Source organism: Enhydra lutris, unplaced genomic scaffold (genome assembly GCF_002288905.1).
Source record: "Enhydra lutris kenyoni isolate GAN:26980312 unplaced genomic scaffold, ASM228890v2 scaffoldscaffold10, whole genome shotgun sequence".
NCBI lineage: Eukaryota > Metazoa > Chordata > Mammalia > Carnivora > Mustelidae > Enhydra > Enhydra lutris.
In genome coordinates this window covers 29,565,948-29,590,310 of record NW_019154094.1, presented here as the reverse complement: position 1 = coordinate 29,590,310, position 24,363 = coordinate 29,565,948, and the positions used below count along the sequence as shown (strand labels likewise).

At 45.3% G+C, this 24,363-nt stretch overlaps 1 protein-coding gene across 2 annotated transcripts in view; it reads left to right on the top strand.

Annotated features, from left to right (window-relative positions):
* LOC111144106 (PDZ domain containing ring finger 3) overlaps positions 1-24,363 on the top strand; it is a 244,430-nt gene that overhangs the window by 206,630 nt on the left and 13,437 nt on the right. For both annotated transcript variants that reach the window (XM_022498241.1, XM_022498242.1), the window contains 2 exons: positions 16,963-17,210; positions 19,984-20,071. In XM_022498241.1, the coding sequence (XP_022353949.1) occupies positions 16,963-17,210; positions 19,984-20,071 (336 nt within the window). The remainder of the gene's footprint in view (positions 1-16,962; positions 17,211-19,983; positions 20,072-24,363) is intronic.

The following is a 24,363-nucleotide window of genomic DNA, read 5'->3' as shown; positions in this document are numbered from 1 at the left end:
AAATATCTGGCACCATGATAGCCAAGTGTCCCTGTCCTGGGGGCTCACGTTCTGGGATGGCAGGAGGTCAGAAATTAAATCTTACGTTAATGAGCATATGACTGTGTTATAAGGTAAGCTTGAAGAAATTTGGATCTGCCACAGAAGTATTGTCAAAAGTGTGGACCAGGAAACTGTGCTCTGTTTTCTCCTATATCAAAGGGAAGTTTAAAAAAAAAAAAAAAAAAAAGTTCCACAGCTATGGGGGTTACATGGTGTATTGGTGTGACACGTCCCTCCAGGGAGGTTCATCTTACTGTCTTACTAAAGCAGGAGAGGAGTCCCATCCGCGAGTTATCCCAGTGGTGAGTCACCCTCTTGTGGTCCAAAGGCCAGCGTTTACTGAGTGCTGGCTTGGTTCACTGGGCCATGTGTCTAGGGAAAGACCGAAGGCAGCCCATGCTCACAGCACTCACATCCTGGCCCCCGACGCTGTGCTGTTAACTATTACGTGTTGTCTGACAAGCCAGTTACGGCTCTGGGGACCAAGGGAGAAAGCCAGCATTCCTAGAGGAGGCGGCGGCAGCCAGGCCTCCAGAGTTGGGTGTAAATGGGGTCATCATTATGCTGGAAGGTCTTTGAGAGGTAGGTCAAGGGACGGCAGTGGCTCCAGAAAGGGCAACTTGTGTGGACCTCATTGGCCACCACTGTTGCTAAGTCATTTCTTAGAAAGGAGCAGTGGCAAACAGGGCTTTTGAAAGAAGTATGAAAGGCCAAGACTCCCCAAGAATTATAACGCAAAGATGAATACACAGTATGTTGGGAAGAAATGCCCATATTCTATCATTTGTTCCACGTGTTATTTCTTGAACACCTCTACTATGCCTAGGAGGGGAGCCACTGGCGGTGATGCAGGGGTTACAACACCGACAAAGTTACGAGCCTCCCGTTCTTACCCCCTGGAGGTGGAAGGGGTTGGACACTGCCAAGTTATCACACAGGTGAACACACACCAGTAAGGAGCCCTGCAGGCGGCCAGTGCCAAGCCCCAGGGGCCGCTTGTTCGGGGGTGAGGATCCTATCCTGGTAGCCAGGCTGGGCTTCCTAACCATCTGAGCCCACAGCAGTCAGCATGAGCCAGGCAGAAGCTCGAGGACAGAAAGAGGCCTGGAGCTCTAGGAAGAGCATTTCATGGACGATACCTCCCCGGGCATATGTTTCCTGTACTCTCGCGCATCCCAAGAGGGTTCACCTTCTGGGCTGCCGTCCCAAGCTAGACCCTGAGCGAAAGCAGATGAAATGCTTTGAAAGTATGAAGCAAGTTCTGTGTAGATGGGGGTAGGACTACGCCAAATATTTAAATAAAGAAATGCTTTGGAAAGGCATCACTAATGTTAATCATAGCCTCTCCAAACTAAACAAACTAATGAAAGAGGGAAGATATGTTGTTCAATAACAGATTTTTAAAACATATAGGGTTAGACATTCATAAAAATAAAGGGAGCCTGTGCTACCCAGATAGAGTGTGTGCACAAAGCCTAGGATGGCAGCTAGAAGGAGTAGACAGCCAGAAATTTCCTCTGGAGACACATACAGCGGATGTTGCCACTGGAAAACGCATATTTTGGTGAGCGCATCTATGAGGCAAGATGAAATGAGGTCAGAAAAAAAGCTCCCAGAGCTTCAGACTCTCAGTTTCTAACTCAACTAAGAAAAGGTTTAAAGGAAAAAAAGCCCTGACCCAAAAAAAAGTAGGGGGAAGAAATCTTACTGTTGCCTCCAGCATCTAAAGAAAAACACTGTGTCCCATTGCTGTGCTCTGCCATTCCATGATGGGGGTCCCTGTTTTTGCTGCCGGTGGTCTGATTTTTTTTTTTTTTTTTCTCAGACCCACGCAACACTTTGCTGAAACGTAGCCGCAAGTGCATTTCCACTCAGCTGGGCACACTTACTAACTATACTGGAGGGAAAGAACTAGAGAGCGCACCCCAGTCCTCTCCTTCTCCCCTCTGACAACTTCACTCTTTCAGAAATTTGTTGTTAGATTCTTTTTCTGGCTTTACTTTTGACATAATCAAAATCATGTATACGTATTTCTCTCTCTCTCCCTCTCCGTCTCTCTGCTCCCCTCCCTCCCTCCTTCCCTGTCTCTCTCTCTCTCTCTCTCTCCTCCCCAAAGTCCCCACCTCCCTCCCTCTTTGTGTGTGTGTGTGTGTGTGTGTGTGTGTGTGTGTGTGTGTCTGTGTCTCTGTCCCCTTCCTTCCTTCCCTACTTTTCTCTCTCTCTGGAAAACCCCTACATTTCCTCATATTCTAATTGCATTATCAAGTGTTGTGTTTGGATCATTAATTCCTTCCCAGATGATTTGCTCCTGGTAGGTTTCTAGCAAATTCTACCCATGTCTAATAAATCATCTTAGAAAATGCTGCAGGTTCTTCTCTGTCATAGGGATGAGAGTCCACATGCTAATTCCTTTGCCCAGCAAACAGTTTTATCCTCCTTCCTCTCAGCAAAACAACCCTGTTAGCTTCTTCCTTAAAACTCACTAACAACTTGACAGCAGAGGAGAGACTTCATAGTTGTGCTTTGGCCAAACCTCTCACTGGAGTATTCCACAGCTCACCTCACTGAGACACACTCAAGGTTATTTTGTCATCTAAACAAAGTTCTCCAAGTGGCCACAGGCAAGGGATCCATCTCCTCTGTGTCCCCTGCTAGAGCCAAGAGTCAGGCAGATGTCTGACGGACCCACTCCCCAGACGTGATGCTTCCCTGTACCCAAAACTGAGACCAAGAAAAGGAAGTCAAGAAGTTTTAACAGTTGAGCGTTTTTATGAGGTGAAAGATGTGGGGGCATAGTTCTTCCTCTCACCATTTGGCAGAATATTGGGAGCAGGGGGATTGTGGAATTGTGTGTAGAAAGGCTAAGTTCATACTTTCCATAAGCATCTCTTATTTTTTATTTCCATTAGGATCAACAAACTTATCATGGGCCTTCTGTATCCTGGGAGTCCTGTGCAGCTCATTCTTGTAATTACTCTGCCATTCTCATTGCCCAGAATTTAATCACCAAAAAAGCGAAGATCAATTATGATAATGTGGTCATATTTTAAAGCCCTCAGTGTCTGTGAAGTTGAGAGGAAGAGTCATTTTATTCCCTATTTTAGAGGTGATAAATATCCCAGGATGTCATCATTATTCTTTTGGTGCCATTTATAAATCACGTTTATAAATCTTTGAGGAAGAAGTACCACCTTAAGTTTATTTTTGATTCATAAAGGTTCTAAATCTTACGGATTTCTGTTCCTTCCACACCTCCAGAGGCCATCATTCCTGTTCACTTACATTGGTTCTGCTTTCAAAGCCAGTATTTCCAGAGTTCTGCATTAATGTCTCACAGTGATCATTTGGTAACTCCATACTCCTGTGGAGAGAACTTGACGAGAATGTATATAATCTCTTGATTTAAAGTTGTCTCTGGTTGCAAGGGAAGGTATCTGCAAACTGTGATTCTTTTGGCAATTCACTAGAGATCTATCTAGCTTCCTTACTGCATTTAAACACTCCCAAACGGAATATTCTTATACATAGGACAGATGAAGTAGGAGCTGGTAGGATGAAGTGTTTTGTCTTTTAGAAGTTGTATTTAAATTTAGAAATCTATCTCAACCCAGCAGGAGAGACATATTTTTTCCTCTAACCAAAATTTTCCTGAACAAATCGAGCAACAGTTTGCAATTAAAAATAGAGAATTTTGTCACAGTTCTGGACAAAACAAGAGGTTAGTTTTTGTGCTTTAAGCACATCGATTAGATAAGCAATGAATTGTTCTTGTTTTGTTGCAGTGAATTTATATCACTCACACACACACACACACACACACACACTATCCCTCTCCAAAATGAGTCTGTTGCTACAAGTTAGCAAAATAAAATCCAGAGCTTGTCCGCTCACTCTGAGGATGCATGCATAGCAAGGGCCATCCTGCTAACTGCAGACTTCAATTCTGCAATTTTCCTCCTGGGGATAATTAAGAGGGAAAAGAAGATCAGGAAAAATTTTCATACTAAAAGTGCTGAAAATTGCCCATCGTAATATGACTTTGAAATGTTGACATTCAATAAAGTTTAAAACTAAAAATCTGGGAATCGTATAATTAGATATGGTTTACAACAGTTTTAGAACACCAATCATATGGGAAGCTCATGTGCAGAGCAAGGGTCTTCCCCTGCTGAAGCTGAGGACTCTGCGTCCCATTTTGCAGAAAGAGTTGTTGAAATATAAGATTGAGTGGCTTTTTTAACCCATTGGCACAATAAACCATTCTTAGGCCTATAATCTAAGCTCATTATGGTTTTCTAGCCAAAGAATAGACATGTAGGATTCCAGAGCCATAGGAAGCAGAGGCTCCAACAAAATGGTAGCTTCCACTGGTGGTGACACAATGCCCTCACCATGCACTTAGGAGGGAGCCCCAAGAAGGGCCATGATTTAGAACCCAGGACATTACAGGAAGTCTGTAGTAGGACAAGGAAAATTCTTGAGAAGCCTAGGACCTGCTTGGATCCTTATTCATTTCATGTTTTTGAAATTTGCTACTTGGATGTGTTTTGCCATGATATTCACACCTCGAGTGATTTATCTTAGCAAAGCAGGCTCTTTTGGAGTTAAGAAACCAAGTTCAGGCTCCCCAAACTACATTTAATAGTTCTGTGACCCTTAGACACGTCACTTACCCTCTTGAGTCTCAACTTCCTATGAAAATGGAAATAACTCAAAGGGGGTCCTAAATCTTTCTTTGTTGTCCTTGGGCCACTGCAGACACCTGTTACCTAGTCTCTGCCACTGTAGTCTTCACACAGCAGCCAGGTGCTAGGGTCATGTTTCTAAGAGGCAAACCTGAACATGTATCCTCTTTGGTTAGTTCTCCACCTCCCCCTTTTTAGTTGTCTCAGAGTCAGAGTCCTTTCTGTGGCCTCCAGTGGTCAATGTGATCTGTACCTGCCCACCCTTCCAGTCCTATCACATAACAGTCTATATTCCACCTGGTCTCATGCAGTTGTGCCAGGTTTCTTCCAGCCACAGGACCTTTGCACATGCTCCTCCTTCTGTCTGGACTATGCCCTTCTCTCTTTCCACCCATGTAAATCCTGTCCATTCTGCTGATTTATGCTTGACATCTCTTCCTCAGAGGATTCCCCCCTCATCCCAGTACTGGCCTCCTTTCCAAACCCAGGCAGGTTCTCTTTCCTTCTCTCAGTTATAGGATCATTAGCTCTGTCTCCTTCACCAGACTATGAACTTAATGGGTGGCTCTCATTTCTGGTTTTGCTCGCCAGTGCACTGGCAATCCCAAGCAGGATACCAGGCACATGGTCATCTCCAGTATTTATTAGATCAATAAGCACATGAATGAGTGATTGAATATAAAATGACTAAGCATAGTGCATGGTACATAGAAAATATTCTGAATTAATGATGACGTCTGATATTTCTAGGAAGTAAAAAGTGGGATCCCTAACATCAAGGGGCTTTTTAGTCTTTCAGTTGTATTTCAAATCCCTGCCATACTTTCTGGTTTTTCTCTGGTGTGGATCTTTTAAAAATTCTATTTAGTAAATTAGAAGTGTTTGAGATGATATATAATAATTTATTGAGGAAGATAATTGTGGACAAGCCAACTAATGATTGTTTTATGTGAAAACAAAAGAAAATTAGCCCATTCTCTCAACATCTGGTGCCAGTTTCATTTTCATGCTTGTACTAGGCCCTTCTCAATGGACTTTGCTTTAACTGCTAAGACCACAAGGCAGTCATTTACAACATTTTCTTTAAGGATTCTATCCCAGTCATTTTCATGGAAATTTTACTACTAGCTTGCAGGGCAGAAGCAAAAAATTAGTTTTTATCTAAGTCCTATATGTCATAATTTTATTTCTTGGAAGAAAACAGAAAACAAAAAAGGTTCCAAAGCACTGTTGAAGTGACATAAAAACTTGAGACACAGATCCACAAGAGCCAGGAAATTCTGTCAAGTGCATGACTTTAGCTTTCATTTGTCCTGGCATGCATCGGATTGTTTACTGACATTGGTGTTATATAAAGATAGTAAGGAAATTTCGTTGTCTTATTAAGAGGAATAAGTAAGACAGAGGTCATTAAGGTCAGTGAGCTTCTTGCAAAATTTGTTCTCTTGGCCTGGCTTCTATAAGATTCATGGGCTTCAATATGCCTGGTGCTACTGGTTTTCTTATTACTGCTCAAGAGTTTTCTGTTTTAACACAAGACTCACATTACATTCCACCTAGTTGGACCATTTTAAATGGTGTCCCATCACTGGGGCTTCACAAAATTCCTCAGGACATGTGTAGGACAAACATGCTAAAATTTGAAGGGACAGCTTCGCAAGAAAAGAAAAAGAAAAGAAATGAGAAAAGAAAATAGATTCCTCTGCCTTCATCTTCTCTGCAGATAAGTAGGAAGGGGTGGGTGAGTGGAAACTTGTGTTTTCTCACTCTGCTGGGTAAACATGTCCCATGACCAAAGTGAGTTTCTGGGAAAGGTCAGCTGGCTTAGCCACATTGGGTCCATGTGGACCAGCTCACCCATTCGCCCAAGGCACCAACAGCAAATGTCTTTCTTGGGTGAGGAACTTTGAAGAACTTGACTTCCTCATGAGAGCTTTGAGTTTCCCCTCTGAGGCTCACTCGCCCCCCGTGTGATGATGACTCTTTTTCATTCCGCTCTCCCATCCTGTTTCCACCTCATCTTACCTCTGGGCTGGGGTCAGACAACAGTGCTCCAGCTACGCAACTCTGTGGTAAGAGGGATAGAACATATGCTTGAACTTGGGCAGACGTGGTTCAAGTCCCATATTTACTGCTTATGAGCTGCATTATTTCAGATGCTGCTTTTAGCAACTTGGGCTTTTATTTTCTCATCTGTAAACATGGAAAACACCTCTGACCTCACCAGTGACCTTATTGAGAGGATGGGATGGGCTCACGCATAGAAAGCATTTAGCACAGGGCCTGGCCCAAAGCAGCATGCACTGCAAGTAGTTCAGAATACCAGATCCTTGAGATGGACACTAGGATCCCTCTACAAATCCGTCTGTGTCTTTCCCATAGACATGAGTGTAACATAAAATCTTTTTTATTGATGTTCTTTTTTATTTAAGATTTTATTTATTTATTTGACAGGGAGAGACACAGTGAGAGAACACAAGCAGAGGGAATGGGAGAGGGAGAAGCAGGCTTCCTGCCAAGCAGGGAACCCAATGCAGGGCTCGATCCCAGGATGCTGGGATCATGACCTGAGCCGAAGGCAGATGCTTAATGACTGAGCCACCCAGGCGCCCCTTTATTGATGTTCTTATACAATTTATTTGCACTAAAGTTTTTTACTGAAATTTGATAACTGGTATGTTACAGAACCACATGGGGGCTGCTATCTCCTGTGAAAAGTGCTGACCCTGAGCCAGACTTTCTTCACATTGAATCTTCACAACTCCATTCACAGATGAGGCACAGGGAGAACGTGTCCGAGTTTGCAGGGTTATGACAATGGCTGGCATTCAGCACTATGCTGAGAGCTTTACTTTGCACTGCTAAGTGGTTACAGAAACCCTAGGAGGTAACTGCTTTAATATCCTCCATTTTCAGTGGGGGACACTGAGGCACACAGAGGTAGAGTAATTTACCCGGTCTCACATGTGGTGAATGGTAGAACAGAGATTCAGACCCATGTGTGTCTCACCCCAGAGCCCAGACAGTGGTCACTCTTACCCACTGTTACTGAGCTTTGCGGTCACCACTTTCTCAATGGGACATAGAGCCTGGCACTCAGTGGGTTCCCCCAATAAATCTTCAAATGAATGAAGATAAAAGATACCTGATATTTATTGAGCATGCACTCTGTGGGGACCCAAACCCTAATGACTTTCTATGTGTGGCCTAATGAATTTGAATAACAAACCAATGAGTTAGGTCCTCCTGTTGACCCATTTTCCAGATAAGAAACCTGAGACACCAGGAGGTTGACTTGCTCAAGACGATATAACACGGAAGTGACACAGCTTACATTTAAACAGAGGAGGCTAGACCCTGTGTAGAACTCCTTCCTGTTCTTATGCACCTCCATGCTGTCTCCGTTAGGATCCTGTTTGAAACTTTGGCATCCATGGTTATGTGAAACATCATTAAACACTTCTTTTTACATCATATTTTAATTTCAGCATGACAATGATTGTTTTCATGGAGGAGTCTTCCTACATGTCCTTTTCTCTGATGATGAGAGGCTGGAGGGTAGAGTTTTATCCTAATCACTGCCCTCGTCTTTGAGGAAAACAGCTAACAAATTTACAAGATCTGTTTATGAGACCGATATGAAGGTTACACCAGGGAGATGGAAATGACATAGTAAAGTGGTTTTCATAAGGCCTTGGGTGTGATGCTTGCAAAAACGGAACCACACCTTTCTCCTTTGAGTGGTGGCTGTATTGCTCTGATAGTAGGGGGTAAGGCCAATATGGATCATTAAATGCAATAAAACGGACCTGTAAAAAGAAGCACGGCTAGCTCTGAACTGCATCTGCCAATCCAAGTTAGAAGCCACTGGCCACTTGAATCCAAGGTCTGCAGATACACAAATGCTTGCTGGCCTCCCGATTTCATCCGCCAGATAAAGGTCATTTTACACCATCTCCCTCACGGGAGATCAGCTGAGTACATAGACGTGCCGTGCTTAGAATAGTGGCCGGCGTGGAGGGAGCACAGGACCACTGTTGACATGATGATGGCCAGAGTGCCCCAAACTCCACGTTACTTCTGCTCTTCTGGGCTCTCATCAGATGGCGAGGTGAGCAACGGAGCCCGGAAAGATAATGCCTGCTCTCCCGGACGCTGCAGCACGGTGGTACTAGGGGAAGAGACCTTTTTCCAACCCTTTTGGGGTAGGGCTGGGGTAGCTGAGCCACCACGCAGTCCCCTCTGCGTGTCCAGAGGCCAGGTTGTCACGTGCGTCCATGACACCTCCTACTCCTGACCCGGAGACAGCCCCAAGTGGGACCATGGCCAGTCCTTCGGGCACTTCAGTGGGGATTAGAAAAAAGCTCCCTTTCTTCTGAGCCCACCCACCCGCTCCCCTCCTTGTCTGGGCACCTTGCTCACAGCTTAGTCTGCACAACCCTAAGCAGGCATCCAGGAGAGAGACAGGGTATGAGGGAGGAGGGCAGGGGGATAGGGAGGGAAGAAAAAATTTTGCATTTTCACATGTTCTGATTTTCTGTGAGGTCTGTAACTTTGCTCTTTCTTGTCTCCTTCCCCTATATGGGAGGTTCCGTGTTTTCACTTGAAGTGGTCCCACCTTGTCTCCTATAATACAGAACCCACAGAGGACAGGAAAGCTTGGGTACAGCCACCCTGGTCTTTGTGGACACTCCATGACCTTTCTGAGCCTCACGTTTTACATTCTCCAAAAAAAACAGAGGATACTTTACCCTTGACATCACGTCGGTCCTTCCGAGAATGATGCCACGTACATTTTATACTGAAAATGCTTCTCACTAAATATGTGCATATGTATATGAAAAACACAAAAGGCATATTGTATTTTCCTTTGACATGCGGAAATTCTAAAGGAAACTCAACCAGATTTGTATGTAGCTTAGCTAAGCATAGACGACCACAGAGCAGAAGATGTTGAATTTTGGTTTAAGAATAGAAAGGACCATGAAATGGTAGCAGATGTGCCCAGTGGGGGGATGCAACTGTCTACAAACGAGTGAAGAGGTCACTCCGGTGGCCTGCTGGCAAGTCTGCTGCCTTCCAGCTGCTGTGCTGAGGTCCGGGTGTGCAGGGAGCGAAAGGCACCATTCATGCTCTCGTGGAGTTCAGAGCCTGGTGAGAAAATAGAGGCAAGAAAAGTAACTATGTGATTGCACATCAAGAAAATGCTGTGAATTCTACTTGGTGACATCTCGTTGTATGAATTAACATCACTAAACTCATGTGTGGAAGTGGCAGATGGTTGGACCATAAGGGCTGGTGGGGGTTCTTCCAGATGAGCATAAAGAATAAGAGAAGGGCAAGGATGGTTGGAGGTATTTGGAAGAATGTCTCCCAGGAGTGAATAGTGATGGGCTGTGGAATATAATTTGCCATTTTTAACTGGCTTTAAACCTGAAACCATCCTGTGCTGCAGGGGCATGAAAGATAGGACTAGAGAAGACACGTTCCAAAGAACTAAGGGGTCCTAGAAAGGAGGGAGATTTAGCGATAGAAACACCTTCTTTCTAAGTACTCGACACTGCGCTTTCCTATAACAGGTTGAGTTGCCTCTTTAAATGATCACCTTTAAGATGATGTAAAAATGTCCATGTTAATAAGTTGCTGAGTGGTTCAGATATGCCATAGTTTAATGGACATTTGGATGTGTTCACTTAAAATGGGACTTCGGCGTGATGACATCAAGGCTCCCGAAAAGAGAGAAACAAAACATTGTCGATTAAGGTAGATTTTTTTTTTTAACCTGAGAAGAAAGCATTTTATAATTTTAGGACTAATACTACCTTTAGAAAAACTAAGAACATACGTGACTTTTCACCTCTCTTTCTTTAGAACTTGTCATCCATTTTATTATTCAGAGGCTATCACCAGGAATATTCTCCGTTTAGGAAAAAAAAAGTAAGGGATTTTAAAATGCGAGATACTTAAGCTAGACATAAGGAAGGGTCCTCTAACAGGAAAACTACCTAGACTGTAAGTTCAGTTGTTCAAGTGACTCAGAATGTAGTAAGTCAGGGGTGGGGGGTGGGGAGGAATCTTCCAGTTACAGAAATACCAAACCCAGGGAATAACATCAGGATGCATTTAGAAATTACTGTGGACAAACTCTAGTGTGGTCCGTGCTAGAAATCAAATGTGCTCCTACAGATTTAAGTTTTTACATCATAGGAACTGAGATCTACAGATCTCCAGAAGGGTAATCTATTTATACATGATCTCACAGAGGAAAGTGAGTGCTTTCCACAGAAATACATTAATTTAAACACCATTTGTTTATGAAGACTCCTCTTCCTTCTTATTTAAACATAATGTCTACATGTTAGATAAGTTAACCTTCCCTTTATCCAGCCCTAGAGCAGACTATATATTTGAACTAAATGAAAACACACAAGAAGTTTCCTCAATGAAAAAAAAAATGTTTTTTGCTTCAACCCAAATCAGAGCTTGAAACCTTTTACTTTTTGGTATTGTAGTTTATTATTGTCTGTTGGTTCCAGTGGGATCTAAGTTTTAATTAGTTCGACAACATAGGTGTGATATTTTACAGAATGAAATCCCTGCCCCTGTATTTAATTAAATGAACCCTATAAAAGTTGTGTTTTAGCCAGAGGCATAATTGAGAGTAGGCTGGATTTAAAATTGCATTAGCGCTTTCCATTGGGGTCACTGGTACACGCGGTGGAGAGAGAGGTGACTGCGGTACCTCAAACCTCAGAAACCACATGTCTTCCCAAAAATAGATACATATTTTCTAACTTAGAGACAGCATGGTATGTCTTTTCCAAATATTACGTATTCAGGTATCCTGAACCGCTCACCATTGGGTTGGAGGGCACACTTCAAGCTTTATGGGAGTGTCTTTTGGAAGGCGACACTAAAGATGCAGGACAGGACTTGCACTGATGGCATTTCTAGGTACACAGCAGTAGTCTGGCTTCTCTCTGGGCTATGGGCTCATTTTGTGTGCCAGCATGTGTAGTCTCTGGGAGCAAACCGGCCACCTCAGCAGGTCACATCCTTCACAGGTGTCTTGGGAAAGTGCCGTCCACGACACATTCCTTCTGGTCGTTTCTTGAGTGGCTCACACATGCTGGGGCCTCGTTTTTAATTCTCCCGAGTAGCGTCCTGTCTAAATAACCCCAGCAAATACTTTCTCGGGTATCAAATGACTACAAGGTGGACCAAGGGGTTGTCCGTGAGATCTGCCCCCAAGTAGAAAATCCCGCCCCCCCCGTCTTGCATCACCTCTCAGGGCCGTGGAAAATACCGTCACAGGTGCCTCATACAGAGAGCAGCAAGCACGTTAGCCCGGCCTCATCGGAACCAGGCAGGGATCATTCCATGCCCACAGAGTAATTGTCTTGTCTCAGGAGACCTTACGCTAAAGGACCTCTCGAGGGTTCCTTAGTGTCATGTCATGTTTGTGGCCGCGATGTTTGCCATGAGACAGACTGATTGGATTTTCACCATAATTGCACCTAAGTCCCGAGGGGCCAGCCGGAGCCTTAGGTGAATAACTTAAGCCTTTAATTTATAATAAAGATAAAGTTTGCAATAAGCATTTCTGGTTCCAAAACATTCCATTTACTTGGTTTTAGAGCTGCATAAACTGTTTTAAAAGCAATCTGCTCAATTGGGCGAGTTAATGATATTTAATGTGACCGGGCCAAACGTCACCGGATGAGCACTGCGGCACATTCCCTCTGTAATTGCAGCCATCATCACGGCCACACCGTGTAATGTAGCTGTAATGCTAATCCCGAGAATAAAGGCTGTCATTCTCGGGTGGCTGACAGCGCACCGGCGTCATCCCCTCGCAGAGGCTCTCAGGGATGTGCTTCCAAGATGACAGTGTAATAAGTATTATGTGCACAAGGTAATGCAAAACAAATTTGGCTGCAAAAATGGATCGTCTAGGATGGTAAACTCCCACATTGTCTCCTTGTCCTTTAAGAGAATGTAATGATCCTTAAAATACCCTGTCAAAAAGCTTGTGTGGGTCAAGTCTTGCAAAATTTATCTCTTACCCCCCCCCCCCCAAACCCTCGCTGGAGAATCCCAGCTTGAGGACTCTAGGATATTAACGTGCATGTTGGTAGTCCAGGAACAGGAGATGGGCAGGGAGCTCCTGGGTACACAAATGTTTCTTAAGACTACCTAATTAGGCTGCATTTTGCTTCTTTGATTTATAGATTATTTTCTCCTGGGAAAATGTGACTGTTCTGGTATAGGATCCCCATTAGCCCTGGTATCTTAGTAAATTTCTTATTATTTGCATGTTAGTCACTCTAAGTAGATTATCTTGTTAAACTTCATAATAACCTTAATAGGCACAACACTGTAATTACATTATTTTGTGGATGGGGTAAGTGAGACTCGGAATAGTCAAGCTGTTCAAAGCCCACAGTCAGGATTCCAGCCCTGCCCTTCTTTCACCCTTGCAGACCTGTGCTTTCCATCCCTGAGCTGTAACTTAAGGAAGGAGGAGCTCACCTAGATTGTGCCCAGGCTTCAAGGGAACTGTGTTTGATTCACATACACATATGACACTGGGCTTCTGAAGTTGTTCTCATGGGCACAGGTGTCAGAAATGACTTTCTGGGGAACCCTGCATGGCAGTGACATCCTGGAGTGGGACAAGAGGTCATTTTGTGGTCACCCCAACATTCCAGGCCTTCCTTGGGTTTGCTGCCCTCTTTCTTCACTCCAGGCAGTAGCGATGCGATGGGTGTCTTTGCATCAACACCTTCGAAAAATACCAACAACGGGACGGATTCAGAAAAGCCTTCTTGTGTTTTGGAATTCTGTGCATAGAGACACAGGGCTGCTCTTTGCCCCCGTGAATCCTCTTAGCCTAGACTGATTCAGGTGGGTCCGTTGCGTGTCTTTTTCTGGGTACCATTTAAACATCTGCTCCGTCTCGTAGCATTGATTTATAAAATCTACCTAAGTAATAGGTAGTAACATTCCTGCCTAATTTTACAGTACATCTCTATAATAGTTATACCTACTGGGATGTTTTGGGCTGCAAGCAGTGAAGATTGAAGTTAAAATGGTTGATGTATAAGGAATTCAGTACTGAATATGAGAAGAAATTTGGGGTTCAGAGGTTCTAAGCTTGGTTAGTTCGTTTGCTCAGTGCAACCATCAAGACCCTAGCTGCCCAGTTTTTCTGCTCCGAATCCCTCAGTATGTTGTTAATTTGGCCCCAGAGACTGGCTCTCAACATGATCCCAACATACTCCCAGGCGTCCAGGCAGCACATGCAGATGATTTGCCCAGAGGCAGCAGGGGGCCATCCCTACCTGTTTTAAAAACAAACAAAACTTCATAAGCTCCCTAGCAGATTCCTCATGGTCTCCTACCAGCCAGAAGTGTGTTGCATGCCCATGCCTAAATCCATCACTAAGGGAACAAGAGCACCGTAATAAGCCAAAGTTAATCAGACCCACACCGGCAGGCTCCCCGGGAGGGAAAGCTCTCTGATCTGATGGAAGTAAAGCAAAATCCCATCTTCCTGAGCTGAGAGGAAGGTGAGGCAAGGAGGGCTGTCTGTCAACCAAGTAGCTAACACTGTCTGGTGTTGCATCTAGAAGACCTGATTATACATGTAAAAAGTTGACTCCTAGGATGGGTTCTTCTTTAGATGCAACTAGAAGGATCCTGAAAGAAAATCTCATGTTCACTCCCTTTTGGCAAAAGCCCTGGTATTTATGTATGAATAGAGAAACCACAGGTTATAAGATCTTGCAGGATGCATTCAAAAGTCTTCATGTCTGAGGGCGCCCGGGTGACCCAGTCAATCATCTGTCTTCTGCTCAGGTCATGATCTCCAGGTGCTGGGGTGGAGCCCTGAGTCAAGTGGGGCTCCCTGCTCAGCAGGGCGTCTGCTTCTCCCTCAGCCCCTTCCTCTGCCCATGTTCACTCTCTTTCTCAAATACATAAAAACTGAGGGGAAAAAAGTCTTCACGTGAGAGTTAGTTGGGAGTAATACTGCCTCCAGTACAAGCCATCCCTGGTGACGACCGAGGGCAGGAGACAGCTGGGCTAGCTGGCAGTGGCCACGCCCACATCTCCTACGCGTGCTGTCTGTGGCGTTAATCTAACCCAGGGACAGTCTGACTCTCACACTGCACATTCCTGTAGTATTTGACCCTTGGCGTCAGGCAGTAATGGAAAATAGGGCTCAGAGAGTTCTGCCAGAGCATGAATCTCACAGATCTCCAAGTCGCTGTTCAACCACGCCCCCCTCCCCTTCCCTCCCAACCCAGGCCCCGAGCACTCTGGGCTCTGAGCAAGGAGGGGGCCAAGGTGGTCCGCTGGTTTGGAAACTGGAAAGAATTCCTTTGTGTCTGTTTGTCCTCTTCTCAAAGGAGAGGGAGGAAGACAGTTGTGAGGTTCAACCCTGGCGTCCCCAGTCCTCCTGGGCAGAGGATGGAAGAGTTTGGTGTTTTCAGCCGTTCCCCTACTTCCTGGCACACTCGAGTCATTTCCTAGCCCAGAGTTCTTGTTCTACCCAAGTCCCTCGTGTTGCAAGTAAATTACTTAAGTAGATTGACTCCAGATCATTAATAATCTCCGCCGGCGCGATGCACTTGGGCTTCATTACAAGGAAAGAGTCTCACATCTATTCTTCAACCCAGCAGTTGTTTACAAGATCCGCGGTCCTGAGAGTTCTTGTCCCTGCAGGGCCGGAGTGGAGGGGCTTAGCAAAAATAGAAAACAGCTGCCTGATCAATACTCGTGTTTTGCTCGGACAAAGAGAAACCGACGTGCTCTCTGCCTCAGAGGTGGGACCTAATTGTCATTGTGCTTTGAAGTACAAGATACTGGGGGGTTAGGGGGAGGAAGCATATGCCAGACAGGAAAAGGTTCAGTGTTCATTTTGACATTTGTAAATAAATACTAAAAACATGCCTATTGTAACAGTGGAGTATCAGTCTAAGAGATTTATGGTCAGGAACCCCTATGTGAAGTGACACGAGCTTGTGAGTGTTGCTCTCCGGAGATTTGAGAAGTTCAGGAAGTTTTGCAGAGGTACAGCCCACAGAGTATGGTTCCTGTACGATCACTTTGTATCTGACTTTACAAAGCAAGCCGACCCCCTGGGAAATAATACTAAACTATGAGCCGGGGACCATTTCTGCAGTGGAGTTGCTAGACGTTACCAAACTCCCGGAACATAACATCCTAGTCCTTCTCTGTGGGGGACGGGAGGAGGACGAGGTAAATTCACGAGTTGGACTAAGAGGTTTCTTGGAATGACTTCATTTTCTAGAAGTAAGGTTCTGGCTTCTGTTTCCTCTTGTGTAAGCTGTGCTAAAGATAGCCACGTTGTTAGCGGAGTGGATGCCGCATCCCGGATTCTTGCCAATGGTATAAAGTTGTGACCCACCACTAATGAGCTGTGTGGGCTCATGTGGTGAATCTGCAGTTGTTAGAGGAGGGAGATGAGTATAACATTGGCTCTGCCAGCTTCCCGGACTGTGTTGAGGGAAGTGTTAAGTGGTAGCTTTGGGTCAGTCCTGCGGTGGACTGTGGACACGCTGTAAGTAAAGGCACGGGGGATGCGGCGGCGGCTCAAGCTGTACACAGTGGGAAACAAGACCGTATGAAGCTAGCGATGGTTCCCCACATGTCGGCCAGAATGCCAGCCATCCGTGCACCACGTTGACACCTGCCATGTCCATCTATCGCCCGGATTATCATTTACTTAATATATTAGATTGACTTTGAAAAAAAGAAAAAAAAGCAAAGCAATTTATTTAAAAAGGAAAGTTCACATCACTTCCGTAAAAGGAAAACTAATGTCACGGGACATAATAGACCCCATTAAAGCATAACAATGTAATTAATTTCTAGTTAGCTATTATTGGCTGATAAAGGCTCTGAGCCCAGAGGCTGCTCTTTTCTCTCACAGGCAAGATTAGCAGGTGATGATACCGTGTGAAAGACATTCCAGTAGGAAGCCAAGACTTCCCCACTGTGAGATTTATCATTTGATGCCAGATCTGTATCCCTCCAAACTCACTCCCATCCCACCAGGCATTCCTTAGGAAAGAAACCTAAAACAGGGAGAATTGGAATTCTCTGACACCGTCAAGTTCTTCATTTTAGCTTGCTTACACGGGGGTGCAGTCTTTCCAGCTTCTGCTTGACTATAATCCTCTCTCACCCTAAATATGTTTTTCCACAGGTCAACGGTAAAGACTTATCCAGAGCGACTCATGACCAGGCTGTGGAAGCTTTCAAGACCGCCAAAGAGCCCATTGTGGTACAGGTGTTGAGGAGGACGCCTCGGACCAAAATGTTCACGCCTCCATCAGAGTCGCAGCTGGTAGACACGGGAACCCAGACTGACATCACCTTCGAGCACATCATGGCGCTCACCAAGATGTCCTCTCCCACCCCACCTGTGCTGGATCCCTATCTCCTGCCAGAGGAGTAAGTCACATGGTCCTGTGGCACTAACCCGTTAAGCACGGTAAAGAAGTGCAGTGAAGTTGTTTTCTTCCCTTCCATGTGGTGGAAAACATGAGCGGGTCTTACAATTTTCCTCCAAGTTGCTCATGTTTAACTTTATTGTTTATAGAGGCAATCAATTGAGTCCTGCTCAAAACCGCCCTGACATATTAATTACTTTATTATAGCCCTGGAGCGGAGTTATTCAAATTATATTCTAAAAATGAAATTACTTACAAATGTCGTAAAAGTTATTTCAGACTAAAATTTAATCACCGCAAATGGCAATGTGAAGGCTTTGTGTTCTAACTAGAGGGAATGCTGATGGTTCTCTTAAACAGACAACAAAGTGAGTCGGGAGTGTAAAGAGAGCCCTGAAGGGTGTGCATTCTGCTTTCTTGGGTCTCGTTTCAAACCTGGATCCATGTTAATAAGCCCACACGTGCCTCATATAAATACCACATTTACCGATTAACTAACAGCTGCGATCCGGCATCCCGAATGAATTACTTTACACATGACTCTCCTCTTACCTTACTTCCTGCCAGAGAGAGAGAGAGAGGAGCTTGGAGCCTTCAAGTCAGATGAAACTGATGTTTGAACTGATAACTAGCTGGGCAGCTGGGACAATTTACTTTATCCCCATTTTAATATAAGAAAAGTGGTGATAGCACCCAGTGTGTAGGAGTTGGGCTAGAGGAAGTAATGTGTGGGAAGTTCTCAGCATGACATATGGTAAGCACTCAGGAGGGAGTAGAATCGTTCATTGAGTTAGTGAGATGAAACATCTAGAGAAAAAATGAAGAGTGAGAAATTTTCTGAGAGAGACCACTTCTGAGAAGATGTCTGCTTTATCGTAGAGCTCATAGTGTGTGATTTTGCCTGTGTGAGGACGGGATGTCTACTTCCCCACCTGAGTCTCTCTAGGTGATGGGAGAGTCACTCCTGGGTCTTCCTGTCTTGCTCCGCTTCTGATCATTGACGTGATGCTTTATTTCCAAGGGCATCTTATCCCTCCTAGGGCGAACGTCTGGGTGCTACATGTTGGGTTTCAGATAGTAGCTCAATAGCTGGAGTGAGCCCACATTCCCTGTGGTTCCTCCAGATTCTGGACAGAGACTTGCCTTTCATCCCATGGTGTTACCCGCTGACTGTCACAGGAGCCCAGGGCTAATTCCCCAGGCCTGACAGAGTAATTTCAGCTGCAGCTGACAGTGGGGATGGGGGACGAGGGGTTCCCCTCTCTGGCATCCGTGCTCAGCGTGCACGGGAGTGTGCACAGACGACGGCCCCTTCCGTGCGGTGGGGAAGTGCATAGGCACCCCTTCTCCTCAGCTGAAGTTGGCAGCGACTGAAAGTCAGGTCTGTCTAACCTCAGCTCCCAGTGCTTAGCCACACGACTCTTCTGTGGCCTCCCAGTTGCTCCTGGGAAAGAATTGCCTGATTCACTGAACACAATCATTCAAGCCAACCCTTTGACTTTATAGAGCAAAACTGCCTCTCAGTATTGATGAGGGCTTTGTAGCCACTCCTGCCTCTCAGATGTTGAACTGTCACCGTGATGGGCCTTTTAAAAGAAGCCAAACCCTTAATTTCCTCTTCAGTCTAGTTAACATGACATGACTTACCCCCCTGGGGCAACTTGAGAAATGTCAGTAGAGTCCAGAGGTCAGGCCTCTCCAGGTTCTGGCCCGAAGGTCAGAGCAGGGCAAGAGCGTACATCAGGATGGAAAGGGAAGTGTTAATATGATGCTTGAAAGCCCAGGCCTTCCAGCGGCATCCTCAGTACTACAAGCCCCTTAAGTGCTGGCAGGATATTTACCGGATAGGTCCAGAGAATTGAAAGCCAGCCCTTGTTTGGCCATTCGTGTCTGATCTGGTATTTCAAAACTAAGTGCCCGGGAGGGAAAACTAAAGCCCATTGATTGCTGTGCTGACCTTTGAGGACAAGATGCTTTGAGTCCCCAGGCAACCGTCAGGCTGAAGCCTTCCCGCCATGTCTGGCCCCTCTCAGAGCTGCTCACCAAGCCTGTTACCATCCCCACTGCCACGGCTCCTGGAGGGCCCAAAGAGGCCGTGGCTTCTGGAAACAGGTTTTCACATATGTTGTCCTAGAGAGACTCAAGCTTCCGTCCTCTGAGCAGTGGTGTGTATGCATGTCAGCTCCAATACGGGTGCATTTCACATGTGCACGTAGGTACATTCGTTCATTCATTATGTACACGTATGTGCGTACTCGGGTTTCATGTCAAACCTGCCTTGTCATGGGACAACCACAGAAGTTTGGAAAGACACTGTCCTAGATGACAGCCTCATAGTTTTGGTCCCAGCCCTTTGGACTGGACTCAGCGGCCAGCACATATCTTGGAGTATTGCCTGAAGTCCAGCCTTCTCTCCCCAAAGACAAAATGGAACAGTGAAGCAATAAACAGGAGAGAGGTGCGTGTCTGCTGCCTAGACACTGAGTGAGACAGGAGGCCTGTTGGCTCATGGGACTGGTCAGTGGGAGGATGGTCACTGGGAGCAGTAGAGGCAATGCTGCTGTCCCCTGCATCTTCTCTGAGGAGGATGGAAGCGTTCAATAGGGGAGGTCCTGTGCTGCCGGGAAGCATGGTCAGAACAGGGGGACTTGGGCAAGACAGTGCCCTGACCCTGAGAATAGAGGCGGCATGACAGGCCCGGCGAGGTTGGGGGAGAATGAAAGCAGCAACCTTCAGCCATAAGCAGGCCATAAAGGTGTCTCTTCTGTTCTCAGGCATCCCTCGGCCCACGAGTACTGTGACCCCAGTGACTACATTGGCAGCATCCATCAGGAAATGGACAGGGAGGAGCTGGAGTTGGAGGTAAGGACGTCCTTGTCTCCATTTAGGAGTCATTGCTAAGACTAACAAGGTCTCTGTGAGCACACACGTAGTTCATGGATGTTAACGAAAGAGCCACTATGGGTGGATTTCTTTCAGAAGAACCACTTTGAGTCATGCCATTTAAAGGCATAATTCGGCTTTTCTTCCCTGCCTCTTTTTTCCCTTCTGTTCCCCTTTCAAAACAGAACGTAACAGTCTGACCCCAAAGCAGAAATGTAGGGGTTTTCTTTAAATTAAAATCATTTAAAAGATAGGGTAGTGAGTCCTTTTGTGGATCTGTGAACTGAGGTTCTCTCCTCTCATCAGGCTCTAAACTCCATCCGTTCTTGTAACTACAGGGGGCTCCCCGACCTTTTCTCCTCTTAAAGTCATGGCCACTTTGACTCAAAGGCGAGAATAGGTGGATAATTAGAGTGGGTGCTTGCCCACACCAACACAAAAGGGCTTACCCGATGGTTTCTAACATTGAGCTTGAAAAAATTCGGTAATCCAAAACTCTGCTTAAGTTGAGGCCATATCTGACTCAGATATGATTCTAGGTGATGTCTGAGGTCACACTAGCCTCTAAGGGCTTTTAAATTTATTCTTATTCAAGTATAACTAAGATACGGTGTTGCATTAGTTTCAGGTGTCCAACAGTGTGACTCAGCAGTCCTGTGGGTTACTCAGGGCCCCTCTGAGAAGTGCACTCCTTGTCCCCGTCACTGTTTCACACAGCCCCTGGCCCACCTCCTTTAGTAGACATCCATTTACAGAGTTCCAGCTCTCATTTGTCTTTTAATAAGAGAGATGGAAAATAGAGCAAAGTCACCTTTCAAGATGTGCTTATTTATACTTCTGGGCCAACACTGGTTCCTGTATTCCACTGTGTTTTTGAAAAATATAAGAGAGTTTTTTCAGAACTGACTTTATAGACTAGGATAATCGGGGACCTTTTGGAAAGATTCCTGATGTCAAGGGTAGGCCCTGTGGCTCCATCGGAAGGCCAGCCGGGGAAAGTCCAGTAACATCTTACTCAACCGTGGCTGCCCACTGTGCTGTCCGGGCCATCCCACCGACATGCGTGAGGCTGACGGGTTGCTGTGAGTGGAGTAGGTTGGGGGGCAGTGACGGAGGCGGGAGATGAGTGGAAGGTGGTCGTGATCCTGGAGCTCTCCTTTACAGTTACCAAGGGGTTTTGTGCCAGAAGAGAGGATAGGGATCAGTTGGCTGCTCCCTACAGCCTGACACAGACCGATCGGTGTACTTGGCAATAGAGCCATGATGGACTCAGAGGCATTGTTTGGAAAATCTGAATTTCCCGCTAAATGCCTATGGTCACTGTGGAACGGTAGTCATTGTGACTCAAGACTGCGGCCGTTCCTGCACACTGTCTGCCATAGACTGCAGTATTGGCCTCCCACTGATTGATGCTGTGTGAAATGTAGCCTTGTGCCTTTCCGAAAACCAGCAATTCTGCCTATTATTTACAATTTCTCAGCTCCCCAACTTCAGGGCTAGTTCATGGAGCAGCCAGTGCCTCCCCCAGGTCATTAGTTCTTAACATGTTAACTAACACACAGTGTGTGCAAATGGGGTTCCACATCAACTGTGTTTGAGAAATGTCTGAGTGAACCACAGTGAACAGATATGGGTTCCAGAGGACTTCTCAGTCCTGGATATGTTCAAGGGCATGGTAAAAGTCCTATGAAGGGGAACAGATACAATAGACAAAATTACCTCAACATTTTTTTTTTTTTTTTGATCGAACAACTTCTCTTTGGCCAACTACGTCTTAGCATTTCCTGGGTCTAGAGTTCTCTGGAATAGGGCTTTATAAGAAGAAGGTTATTTAATAATAGTTATAAGACAACACTACATTTTGATGATCAATGTAACTGTGATAAAGTCAAAGTCTTTAAAAAGCTATAAAATATCTCAGGAGCTAGATTTTTAGAGTCTGACTGATCTCTGAACAACACAGGGGTTAGGAGGGCTGACCCCCTGTGCAGTCAGAAATCCACGTCTAACTTCAGACTGTCCAAAAATTTAACTATTAGCCTACCGTTGACCAGAAGCCTTACTGATGACATAGACAGTTAACACACACTTTATCCTTACAGTCAGGTAAGCCAGAGAAAAGAAAATAAGAAAAAATACATTTTCAGTATTATATTGTATTTATCAAAAACAATCCACATGTAAGTGGACCCATGTGGTTAAAACCCATGTTGTTCAAGGGTTGGCTGTATGGTGTAGACGTGGTAAGTCATGGACACTTTGTTAAGCTCGACTCCATACTAGTGATCTATTTTAGTGTCTAACGCCTCAGAGAACCTGACAGAACCTAGGGTTTCTTCCTGGAAAAATGCTTATATCTAAAAGAGCTTGCAGATGCTTTCTGGAAGGTCCCAGAGCTCCCACAGTATCTGCCCCATTTGACCCATTCTGCCCTACATTCTTTTTTTCTTGTATCTGAATACCACAAGATCACTGTTTGCTTTCTGTTCTGCTTTAACCCAACTCAACTCATTGTAACTAAGGTGAATTTATTTTAAAGGCAATGCACTATGACTGCCTCAGACAGAAAATTAGCATCAACTGCCATAAATAAAAGGTTCTACACAGTACATACAGTGGCCCCCAGGCAATGTTACCAAATTCTGGTGTGCATCATTGATGGGGCCCGGTGAGGCCTGGGGGGCCTGGGGCCGGTTCGCCCCAGCCCACCTCTCTTACTCAGGAGATCAGCTAGTGTTAAAGAAGTGTTCAGACTAGCCCAGACGGCGGAGTCCGTCTTCCTAAAGGTGGTAACCTTCTCAGCATGAACTGCCTTGCTTTTGGTAGAAGGCACTCTAAAACAGTTCCCTAGAATCTTGCTTCTCCAAATGTGGTGCCAGGACTGGCACAGCATCCCCTGGGAGATGGCAGGAAATGCAGTCTTGGCCCTCAGACCTGCTGAGTCAGAATCTGCATTTTTAACAAGATCCCCAGGTGCCTCGGTGCACACTCAAGTTGGAGAGGCCCCACCTAGAGGTAAAAAAATCCCAGTTTCCATTTGCTCAGGGGGCAAAGCAGCAAGGAAGGCTTTGGTTGTGCATTTCATTCTGTATAGACTTCTTTCCTTTCATGAGCAAAAAGCAGAGACAAGCAACCCAAATATTTGGAAAATCAGTTGAGTGTTTTATTTTTTTTGCAATGCAAACAAAGTAAAATTTGATAGTAAAAAGTGCCTGTTCCAAAAAGGTCTCTCTGCAATTTTCCCTGAAACCTGTTTTCTTTTCTTTTCTTTTTTTGCTGAGTGTTTTACATTAGACCTTTGATGCCATGAGACTTTACGTCAATGATTATTTTCATTTCGACTTGCCCATTTGCACTGACCATCTGTTGCACAGAATACACTGGAGCTGGAAATGCAAAATCAGGAAGTCACCACCCTGCTTGCCTTTAAGGAGCTCACGTCCCTCGCAGTTCCTAAGCCCTTAGGATTATTAGACAGGAGCTCGCCATCTCCTAAGAAAGCCAAAATATGGTCATGGGTGCACGCCAAGCGGGAAGGTTGCTTTCCCCTCTGGACTTTGGATGTCACCAGGTTATTTTTGTTAAGTAAGCACATCTCACAAAGTGAACCTGGTGGTTTGGGATAAGAGGCCCATCCTGAGTCCTGTGGTGAGGGCGTGGAGTCTTCCGGAAGCTCAGTGTGGCCCCTTCCCGGGAGGCACTCTCCCATAGAGAACAGTGTACCTCCAATGCTTTGCCCCATTGCAGAGGCACGTCCTCGGATGGTAGTCTGGTCAGCTCCCAGATGCTCAAACGAACCTCAGTGCCAAGAACGGAGTTTCTAAAGCAGACCCAGTTTTTAGGGAGATTGGCACGTACCTGTCATCCATGCTTCTCACCAGGTTTCATAGAGCAGTCCATATTCTGTCTCTGCTACGTTCCATCCTCTTCTATCCCCTGCCCCCGACTCTGGGGTTAGATTACAAAAAGAGCAGCGTGTTTTGAGTTAGGGGGTCAGTCTCAACACACCACCCGTCGTCCGAGTTGGATGAGATCAACATCCATACCTTTTGAAAAATAACTTGTTCCGTGGATATTATATAGGAGGAAAATATATGAGTGTGTTGGGATATTATAGAAGCAAATGCACAGAGAAAAACAGATGTTCTGTCTTTTAAAGCACACAAAATGATCGTATTTAGGTAAGTGTCAAATCCCTGTTATTGTGAAACTGTGTAAAGCTAAAAGGATTATACCCAAGTATGCCCAAGGGTTGAGCAGCCACATAATTA